Raw genomic sequence first — 11351 nt, 5'->3', positions numbered from 1 at the left:
CCTTGGGTTTCATCATTGTCCAGATTCTCACTATATCTGTTTTGTTTCCCTGAACAGCCACCAGCCCAGGACCTGTATGTAAGATGTGACCCTCAGCATCTTGATTGACTTTTTTGGTGTTTGTGTGTGTTTGGTTTTAGGGTTTGTTTCTTTGGTAGGTTTGTTGTTGTGTGTTTTTAGTTTGTTTGTTTGTCTGTTTGGTGTGGGGTTTCTTTTGCAGTCTCTTTCACTCTGTCAAACCTCTGTTTTGTCTCCATCCAACTCAGCTGACCAGAACTACAGTTCCATCATTCCAAATGTTATCTATCACCATTCATTTACTGTTAAGAGAAAAACAAAGGGGAGGTGGAGGGAGGGGAGAGATTTAGCAGTTCAAAGGCTCTCACGAGGAGGTGCTGCAAGGAAAGGAAAAAGCTTAGAGAAGACTATTTGCCTGAAGTATGTAGTCTAAAAAAGAAAACAGTTACACACATATACATACATATATATACAAAAACAACAAAACCAACACTTTTTTTTCTGACTTCTACTCTTATTTCTGTTTCTCCCCCCACTCCCCATTGCTTTGCAAATTCGTAATTCAGTGCTTCCAAAGGTTCTTCAAACTTGTTCTACTGGTTTCCAGAAGCAGGCAGACTTGTTTTTCTAAGCTCTTCAGTATGCCAAATGAATTTATTCCTTTTTTTTTTTTTTCTTCTTCATTTTATTCCTACAGAGAATCTCGGGACGCTCCTTGGAGGGCAGTAAATGTGTGTCCCATATTGCATGGATATACTTAGTGAAAAGGAGTACAAAGCCAGACAGAGGGAAGGCTCTCTTTACCAACCATAAAACCCCTGATCAGAAAGCTAATGGGAAAAAAAGCCTTATAATAAATAACATGGCCAGCCCAAGAGGTGAAATTGTAATGGAAACCCGTTGCCTCCTTGCTCTGGCAGCCAAATAAGGGGAGAACTCCCACTTTCTCCCTGCATGTAGGCTGCACTGTGAAGGGTTGCTGAGCCCAGTGATGTTTCCAGTCCTGTCAAAGGGATCTCACAGCAGTTTTCAGGGGTCTGCAAACTGAAGGAGGGCACAGGATGGCCACTGTGTTTCTTGGGTCTGCACCAGTCCATCTGCCCAAGGCTGGAGTGCTGCTAAGCCCACACTCAGGCCTGCAGCAAGCTTGGAAAAATGTGGTTTTCAGTGTGTGAAGTGGGAGGAGTAAGGGGAAAATTGCTTGGAATCACCGCATACATTCTGTGAGGCTGCACTTCCCCAGTGCACGTAGCAAAACCCTACCTGGGATGGGCTGGTTTGGGTGAAATAGGAACAGGCAGTAGTCAGGCAAAGGGAAAACAGCTATTAGGCCTACTCTTTTCTAGGTTAACATAAGTAAGGAAAGCTGAAGTCGTGCATTAGAGAGATGGCATACACGATTTACACAGTGCAATCACCGCGCTCTGCACGTAAGTAAAACCACCGGCCACCGATCCGAACCGTTTCCCGAGAACCCTTATTTTTCAAGTTTCGGTGCTCCCGCCCCCAGCAGTTCCCCTCGGGGCGCTCCACCCCACCCGGGCAAACCCCGCGGCCGCGCCCCAGCGCCTGGAACCGAGAGCAACGCTGCCGCCCCCTGCAGGGCCCCGCAGCCGGGGGGCTCCGGCCGTCGGCAGCCCCCTACTCCAGCAGTGGAGGCGGCGGGACAAAGCGGAGGGGCGGTAAAGCGCCCGCTCGGCGTCTCCCTCCGCCCAGGACTACTTGCCGCCAGATGTCGGGCTGGCAGGCGGGCAGGGGGCGGGGCGTAAGGCGGGCAGGGGCGGGGGCAATGCGAGGGGGCGGGGTCTGACGGAAGGGGTCAAGGAGTCGCCGAGGAGAGCACGGGCGGGCTGAGGCGCCGCGGAGCGGGCTGGACGCGGGCCTGGCACGGCGGAGCCCGGGGGCGGGAGCCGAGTGGCTGGGAGGAAGAGGAGGAGCGCGCCGCGCCGTTGGGAGGCTGGAGCGGCAGCTGGGGCGCTGGTGGAGGTAAGAGAGCGGCGGTAGGGAGGCCCCCAGCCCGGCGGCCGTTGGGGCGGTCGGCGGCTGTTGGGCGGTACCTGGCTGAGGTGGGCAGCGGAGTGACAGCGGCGGGCGGGTGGTTGCGGCCGGGGGCTTTGTGCGGAGCCGTACTGGGGGAGGGGAGCGGGGGGGCCGTTTTCTCGGCTTCGGGATCGCCGGCGTGGATAGAGCGCCTGGCCGGGTAGCCGCACCGTGCCGGGCAGCGCAGCATGGGCTGAGGGCACGGGCGGGGAGCCGCTGGGGCTGACAGGAGCGGCAGTCGGGGCAGCCCCGGTCCTGCTACGGGCGGGCGACGAACAAAGGGGTGTGCGAGGAACCGTGGGCAGAGCTCGTCTGTGGGATAAAGTTCTCGAGAAAGCCGTGGGCAGCAGCTGGAAGGCTGCGCGCAGGGAGGGTTCGGCGCTGGAGCTGTAGGAGAAAAGAGTGTGCGGAGATAAAGGGAGCGTTCGGCTCTGGTAGGGAGGAAGTGCGGGGTTCGTTGTGCTGTGATTCTGAGGCCACTGTCACAGCTGTCTATTGTTATGCGTTTATATATATTCAATTGTACCTTGAAACAACCTTTTTTTTTTTTTTTCCTTTTAAAGCACCTTTTTAGATGAATAGTACGGGCAAAACTAAAGATAAGAGCCACTGACTTCACTCTTTGTTGTCTGCTTTGCAGCTGACTGAATTACGACTTGCATGCAGGGTTAAAAGTGCTGTCTTCTTTATTTCAGAGCTCTAGGGGAAGATGTTGTCTCTTCTGACATCTTGCGATTAAGATACCTGAGAACAGGTTCAGTAAGAATCCAGGTTGCTGAAGAAGACGCTTATGAATGTACTGAAATGAGAAGTTGTAAACACTTTTTTTTTTTTTTTTCCCCCTTTCATCTCTCCTGCCTAAGAAGCCATAATCCAAAGCACTTCTGAGACGCTTGCCCAGATACATGAAGTCTGCAAAGTTCCTTGTCCAATCTGACTGCTTCTCAGTAAGCTGTGCGTATCCGCATGTTTGGGATATGTGTATTGTACTCTGAAGAAGAATTGCTTTCTGTATAAAATTCCCAGCAGGAACATTTTGTTATGGACAGCTTTTTCTGGATTTATATCCGGATAGATTAATGCCTAGAGTTGAAAGGCATTTAGTATACACTGAAAACCTGGCTTCCCTTCAGTTTTTCCAGATGTAGTATCTCCCCTGTATGCTGGGAACACGCACAACTGCATAAACTACAGATGTAGCCATGGAGCTGTATGGACTTTTGAGCCATAGGAGAAGTATTGTTGAACACTGGTATCGGATGCTGCTTCATGATGTCAGCTGAGCTGTGATTGTGTTTCACTACTTGTATCACAGCATCCAGATGGAGTGACACCCTTTGCGAGAAGATGCCGTTAAGTGTTACGGGGAAGGTTAACTGATTATTTTATGCGTTGACAAGTTCTGAGCAGAAGATCTTCCTGTGCAAGATGAACCTGTGCCTCCCTGTGCTAAGATGTTGAAAGTATACTGCTGCTTATGACAAGTCCAAGAGAAGAAGCATTGTAAAATGGCTCAGACCAGCTTGCTGCAGGGAAAGCAGTTTTACTGTAGGGAGTGGGTTTTCCACAAGCTTCAGCACTGCCTCCAAGAGAAAGCTAACTGCAGCAATAGTGCTGCCAACAAACCATCTCTTGTAGCAAGTTCTGGGAATAATACTGGTGTTGTCTCTGGGAAAGGAGCTGCCTGGGGTGTATTGTTGGTAGGAGGGCCCGGTAGTGGGAAGACAGCCCTCTGTACTGAGTTACTCTGGCCAAGCTCACCTGCAAACCTGCAAAGAGGCTTACATCGGCAAGCCCTAGCCTTCCATTTCTGCAGAGCCCAGGACTCCGACACGCTGTGTGTTGGAGGGTTTATTAGAGGTTTAGTTGCACAAATCTGCCGCAGTGGACTGATCCACGGATATGAGGACAAACTAAGAGATCCTGCTATTCAGAGCCTCTTGCAACCCGGGGAATGCGAGAGGAACCCTGCTGAAGCATTTAAAAGGTAAAAACCAATACAAACCTAAATCAAAAACCAAATAATTTAAAAAAACCCTTGTTTCTATTTAGGTTTTGCTTCCAAAGAGTCTACAATACAGACTGTTTATTACATGCCTGTCTCTTGGTTTGTTATCTCTGTGGATTACTCAGAGCTTTCAGACCTACTGTGGAAAAAAAAGAAGTTTGTCCTTATAGCTGATATAAATAAATATTTGCTTTTTAAATAAAATTTACTATTGATAGTGAGTTTATTTACATTACTTTAAAGTAATGGACTTAAGGGTGGATGATAGCTAGAATAAAAGTCAGTGGCCTTTGTGTTCTGTAAAAGGTAGGGCAGTTGTTCACAGATGTGAAACAGACCTTTTGGGACCCTTGCAAAAGCTTCCAACGCTGTTCTTTGTCAAAGAGGAAACTGGACTAATGGATCTCTGGGTCTGATCCAGCACATCAGTTTTATGTTTGTCTAAAAACATGTGGTAGGGAAATGTCAGTTAACTCCTGATGTTACTTCTCTAAGTGTGGACGAGTTATGTCAGCTTTATCACTGTTTATAAAATAAGTGCTTTAAAGTAGGTGGATCAGAAGCTCATTAAGAGAGTTCACTTTCCCCCTTCTTATCAGATTTGTCAGCTAAGCTGAACAAAAATACTAATTTACTAATTTTTTTTCCCAGTGTGTTACTGGGAATAGTATTTCTCTGAGAGTATTTGTGTGTGTATCCATATCCCTTACAATAAATAGTCTGCCATCTTGAGCATGGCATTCGTGTCAGTATTCCTTTGGATGACAGTGAAGGAAAAAGTCCACAAAGGATAAGGCTAACAATAGAATTTCTACTGGTTGTTAGCTAACCTGGTGTTCCTTACTATTACATAGTGGCTTAGCTGATTCTTAGCAAATTCTGTTTAAGAACCTGAACCTTGCCTTTATTCTAAGCGCAACTAGCATGCTCAGAAGAATAGGAGCAAAGTAAATGTCTTTAGACAAAGGTGCAGTATAGAAATAGAAAAGATGATTGTAAGTTAGACTTAGCTTTTTAGGTAAGCCTGCTTTATGAATGCAAGATTAAATAATGGGTTGCTTGAGAATTCAGGTGTTTCTACAGGATTCTTGGCTTTGTATTGGGAAAATGAGATGACAGTGTTTGATAGCAGTCTCAAATTTTTCAGCAGTGATTGTAACCTCTTAAGCTAAAAATACTTCCCATGGTGCAGCAGCTTCAAGGGTTTATTTTTATTACAATTTTATTTTGTCTCTTGCTGCCCACCAACTCTGGTCTCCCGCTCCCAAAAGCAGCTGTGGTGGCTGGTATTCATCTTCAGATTTAAGGGAGATGGAGTGTTAGCACTGAGGTGCTGTCTTGGGAATGGATGTTTTCAGCACTGTGGTAGGGGACCGGCAGGTGGCTGCTGACAGCAGTACTGGGAGCTGGTTCTGCTGCCCATATGGTACAGTCCCTGTACAGAGACATAAGGAACATGGCAGCGCCTCCTCCACCCTGAAGTACCTCAATCACTTGCTAATATATAAAGCATGGAATAAATATTTATCAAAAATATAAGCTTTGTTCACAAGTCCCAAGATGTAATGTTCTAGTATTCCACTCTTGGTAAATGCAAGTTGTGTGTGAGCTCTAGGAAGACTTAACAGTCAGCTAATGGCCTTTCTTATTGAATAAAGGCCCTGAAACAGCACAGAGCTCCCATCTCAATGCTTCATTGGATTTACCTTATTTTATTTTTCTTTGATCAGCTGAAGATGGCAAGGGCCTTTCTTTAAAGTTACTGTCAGTTTTTTCCTCTGCTTTGCACAGCAGCTCTAGGCTCAGCTATTCCTTCGTGGCCTAAAATGGAAAGTCTTCTCTTTATAAGTGCTAAGCAAACTTATGCTTTTCTGTTTTTGTGTTATTTTTCCTAGAAGTAGTAAGAAAAAACTTGCTGGTGCCATGTAAAATGTCTCTTTATAAATAGTGTAACGTGCTTTAGTCAAACTACTAAATCTTCTTGTGAGGAACGTTTTAATATAGGTTTCCATCAAACCTTGTGATGCCTTGTGTGAGTGATTACCCATAGAGTAAAATCTTTTCTCCTCCTTATTTGGAATCTCTGCTCTTAAAAAATTCTCATGTATTTATAATCTTTAAGTGCCCTAAAAATTCTTTCAGGATTGGATCTTACTGAATTGCAGGTCTGGAAGGTTTGCTATGTACAAATGTATTTGGCATTCGTTTCTACACTGACAGCTGAGAGAAAGAAGAGCTACTTGACAGTGCTGCTTCTGAGGCATTTCTCCATGCATGCGGTTCTGGAGCATGAAGTGGTCTTAAAAACACAAGGGAGAAAGTTGAAACCTCATGTTGAAATTTAAGTGAAAATTAAGAAGGAAGCGTAAAGAAAATGGAAAAAGGAATAGAACATGTTCCAAAACTCAGATGGAACTATGTGTTTAACTGAACAAATTTAATCAAAAAAGGTCTTTTAACTTATTCTTCCCTGTATGAATAGAAAAATTAGAACCAGAATACCCCAGATTTTGCCAGACTACATCTAGAGTTGTGTGTTTTCAGTTGTCTTAGAGCAATCTTATGCTTCCAATGACTAGTAGGAATAAAGGCAGCTGTCAGTTACTCAAAGCCATGAGTAAATAGTGGAAGTCAGATACAAATCTTGGACAGTACTGACATGGTTTAAGCTTCAATGTAAAAATAACACATCTTAGTCTGTTTTTCAGAAAGAGGAGATAGCATTAAACCAGGCAGCAAGGGAAGATGTGCATCTGCTGCATGTTGGGCTGCGACTGGGATTAGGAACAGAAGAATGAAGTTGGTTAGCTCCCAGCCCAGAAGACTGGACTGTGCTGGAAGTGTGAGGCCGGTTTACGCCACACAGTTGATTTCTTTTCCAGCCTGTTGCTCTGAGTTTGAAAGACATCCAGAACCAGAGCTCATGAGTCAGTTTCAGGGAGAGAACATCTGTCTGTTAAATAACATCACATCATTAAGTTTGTAGTGTGTGTTGGTCTGGTACAAACTTAAGGAAAAGTCTGGATGTTGTGTAATGTTTGGGTGGATTGATGAAGAAATACCTTAAAATGGTGAATTCCCATTTCTCTTGGAAGGCTGGTGTGGATGGAGCTGCTTTACTCTCATGGTGAAGTTACTTGCTGTCTTTTGCATCTCTTTTTAAGAGACCTGAAGGCAAGTCTTGTGAGATTTTTGCTCAAAGGCTGAGTCATGGCTTGAAACAGTGATTGGTACCTGGAAGGAAGTCAGGGCTAACCCAGAAGAGCTCAGGTGCTTGCAGTGTATCTGAATGACCAGAAGAGGTGGAGCCAGGATCCATCCCTTTCCAGCCCTCATTTAAGGATTGGCAGTGGAGACAAGGGGATCTTGCTGGAAATCCTTGCCTACCAGAGGCATTCTGAAGGAAAACAACTACTCTAATGTAAGATGGACTGTTCAAAGGGATGTACATAGTGGATAAGCAAAGCTGAAAATTCTAATTTCTACTTATTTGCATTGCTGAAGTTGTATTGTAAGAGTTGTGTATGGTTGGAAGGGTGCAAATTTCAGGTGCTTGAGAGAGTTTTCAATCAGGGGAAATTCTAGGCTGCTGCAGAAAAACACAGGTTTGTTTCACAAATATTCTGTGACAGTTGTCTAAGGTCTTTACATCTGCAGTATAAAATGCCATTTTTCTTGCAATTTATTTGTCATGGATGAAGGTAAAGGTTTAGAAAATGGATTTTATATGATATGATGAAATGTGTAGGAGCTGTACTTTTTGAAACTCCTTGTATGATCTTTGAAGCCAGTAATATGATTTAAATTATAGATTATATGGACTTGATCAAGCAATTAATTAGTGGGCCTTTTCACTTTTTCAGAGTAGGCCATTCTTAGTTGTAAAAACTTTATTTTCTTTTTGAGTAAATCTAAAAAGTTAAGAGCCAGCTCCTTTCCTCTACTTTCTCTTTTTCCTTTTATCCGTTTATTTTCGCATTGTCGTTAGCTATTAAGTTTCAAATCCACCTTAATGGCTGAGGCAAGAGGGTTAATTGGGATTCTCTCTAACTTTGATGAAAGTGAGAGGAGTTGCTCTTTGTAAAGTATTAAACTTTGTGTTTTCCTTGCTAGTGTTAAGTATGTGCTTGTGCTGCTATCTGTAGCTGGCCACTTATTGTAGTTTTATTGACAACAACATTTGTGATTGCTGTGAAAGTACTCATAGCATCATAGAATTGCTTGGATTGGTGAAGACCATCCAGTCTCAACCCCCTGCTGTGGGCTGGTTGCCCCCCACTGGATCAGGCTGCCCAGGGCCCTATTCAGCCTGGCCTTGAGCAACAGCAGGGATGGAGCATCTACGACTTCTCTGGGCAGCTTGTTCAAATAAGCAGTATTTGTTTTACCCTGAAGGCAGTGAGGGGATAGTGTGGTATTTACTTTGTTTTTTGTAAATGCATTTAGTAGAAATCTGTTTCTACCATGAACTTAGGAGGTACACGGTGAGGCAGCGTATTGGAGACAGTTACAGGTGCCTGAGCTCATCCTTTGGGAAACTTGAAGCTACTGGAATTTCTGCTAATTTATTCTGTAGAGCATTAGTAATTCAGTCTTAATCTTTATGTATAAATTTGACTTTTTTCATCCAAGTCTCAGACTCTCTGGGAGGTGGTCTGTGTTTTTGCTCTGATCACCTGCTGGCTTCAAGTGACTGTTGCACAGGCTTTCCTGCTGCCTCTGCAGCACCAGTACAGTTCTGTAGCTGTAGCTATGCCACAAATGCAAGGGAGCATGAACGTGGATCTTGTCAGATTCTAATTTCACAAAGCTATAAATGGTAGAAACAAAGCCAAGAACTGTGTCCTGTTTCAGTGGAAAATCTGAATGCATAATGAATTAATTTACAGGATCCTTTTAAGAACTTGACAGTGTGTTTATTCATTTACCACATGTGAAGTTCAAACATGCAAGTAACTGACTTCCACCTAGATAGAGAAGGAGGGGTTGGGGGTGACCTCAGAAAATGAAGCTCATATTCTTGTTTCAGGCAGAAACAGCTAAGTCTGAGAGAGATGCTTGTTTCATCTACCCTTAAAAACGTTCCCATATGCCTAACTTGAGTTTTCTTTGCTCTAATCTGAGCTTCTTACTAATATTATTAATAATGCCTTTCTCCAGAGATGTGAAGAATAGATTCCTTCCTCCTTGTTTCTGTGACACCTTTTTACCTATTTGAATACCATCTAATTTCTTTCATCTCGTAATTAAGTTCCATAATTCTCACTGGTTAGAGCTTCCTCAAACATCACACCTAAGAATGCGACACTTAAAGAAAAAAATAAATAAATTAAAAAAATCCCTAACCTAAATTAAGGGCTTTTTGTATCTAAATGGAAATGTCATTACAGAATTTTAGATGTGTACGTATATATCATTTTACTTATATACTTTCCCAGAATTGTGTCTGTTCCTATATCATTCCCTTATGCTTGACTAGAATCCTGAAGTGAGTTGGATCCCAGCCCAGAGAAGCTTGAACTGGTACAAGATTGAATTCTGCTTAAAATAGCAGCCATAACCATTTTAAGTTAAAAGCAATCTCAGAGATTACTTGTTTTGTCCTAGCTACTCTTTGTAATTGTCCAAGGATTGATGCGTTTGTGACTTGTTCAAGATCTTAGCACCTACAACTTTCCAAAGGAGAAGCAGGTCTCCAAAGAGTCACAGAATCATGGAATGGTTTGGGTTGGAAGGGACCTTTTAAAATCATCTAGTTTCAACCCCCCTTCTATAGGCGGGGACACCTCTAGATTGGGTTGCTCAAAGCTCCATCCAGCCTGGCCTTGAATACTTCCAGGGGGGTGCATTCACAACCTCACTGGGCAACCTTTTCCAGTGTCTTACCACCTCACAGTAAATAATTTCTTCCTGATATCTAGTCTGAATCTACCTTCTTCCAGTTTAAAACTTTCTCCTTGTCCTATCACTACATGGCCTTATAAAGGAGGACTCTTATTACATCTTTGCTTTCCAGGAGGTAGTGGAAGAAGAGCGCCTTGAGAACTGTGTTCAGTTTTGGGCCCTTCCTTATAAGGAAGACGTTGAGGCCCTGGAGCATGCCCAAAGAAGGTCAACAAAGTTGGCAAGGGGTCTGAGCATGAGTTTCATGGGGAACCTCTGAGGGAGCTGGGATTGTACAGTCTGAAGATGCTCAGGGGAGACATTATTGCTCTTGAGAACTACCTGAAAGGAAGTCATGAGGTGGGGGTCAGCCTCTTTTCCTTCATAACTAGTGATAACCAGGGGAGGTGCAGGTTGAATATTAGGAGTTATTTATTGTCAGAAAGAGTGGTGATGCATTATAATAGGCTGCCCGGGGAGGTGGTGGAGTTACTGTCCTTGGAGGTGTTCAAGAAATGTGGAGATGTGGTACTAATGGATGTGGTTTAGTGGGGAAATATTGGTGGTATAATCAAACTACATGATTTTGGCCTTTTCCAACCTTGGTGATTCAATGATTTGAAGAGTTGCAGAGCTTAACAAACTTATCTTCTTTCTTTTGACATTGTGGCTCTTTCCCTCATTCAACTAGAGGAAACAGAATATAGTACTGTTTCTTCCTACTTTTTGGAAAAGATGGAGGAGAATTAATTTTGATTGCTGCTGTAATGTAGATGTAGGGATGTAGACTTATTAATTAACGGTGATAAAGTTATAAACGTGGTGGGGAAAAATTGTCTTCTGAAACCTTTCTGCTGTCATTGTGTCAATTCTAATTGATTACAGCTAATCACTGAGTCTTTGTAGAAGGCCCTGTATTATCTTGTTGTCCTCTTCAGCATTTTACAAAGCTTTGCAGTATCTTCTTCCTCCTATGAATTTCAAAATATAGGTATTAGGTCTTAGGCTAGAATAGACTTCTAGGCTAGGAATTCCTAATTTGCAAAGTGTATGCAGGAAGGCAGCTGAAGTAGCCTTCTGAATCCTGCCCTTTTCCTTCTTTTAAATTGAATTTTGGTGGTTTGTCCCATGTAGTCTCATTTTGAAGTTCTGTGGAAGCTGGGTGTTGGAATGACAGCTTCTCAACTCTGTGACTAAAGGATGAATTAGTGAAAGTTATCACACTACCACATATAATCGTGCTGAAACTTAGGGATACTGTGCCTTGTTTTGTCACTGCTGGTATTTTGTACTCAACCATAATGTAATAGGTACAGAAAGGACATTGAGGTGTTGGAGTAGGTCCTTAGCAAGGCTGGTGAAGGGCTTGGAGAATATGCCTTATGAAGAGCAACTGAAGGAA

General features: G+C 43.5%; 1 protein-coding gene across 1 annotated transcript in view; it reads left to right on the top strand.

Annotated features, from left to right (window-relative positions):
* Positions 1 to 1868: 1868 nt before the first annotated feature.
* ANKRD50 (ankyrin repeat domain containing 50) overlaps positions 1869 to 11351 on the top strand; it is a 40070-nt gene continuing 30587 nt past the window's right edge. Inside the window, exons 1-2 of the mRNA XM_072335224.1 lie at positions 1869 to 2004; positions 2754 to 4045. Of these exons, the coding sequence (XP_072191325.1) occupies positions 3567 to 4045 (479 nt within the window). The 5' untranslated portion in view covers positions 1869 to 2004; positions 2754 to 3566. The remainder of the gene's footprint in view (positions 2005 to 2753; positions 4046 to 11351) is intronic.

Source organism: Excalfactoria chinensis, chromosome 4 (assembly GCF_039878825.1).
Source record: "Excalfactoria chinensis isolate bCotChi1 chromosome 4, bCotChi1.hap2, whole genome shotgun sequence".
Taxonomy (NCBI): domain Eukaryota; kingdom Metazoa; phylum Chordata; class Aves; order Galliformes; family Phasianidae; genus Excalfactoria; species Excalfactoria chinensis.
Note: the sequence above shows the minus strand (reverse complement) of the source record. Positions and strands in the feature narration are given on the sequence as shown.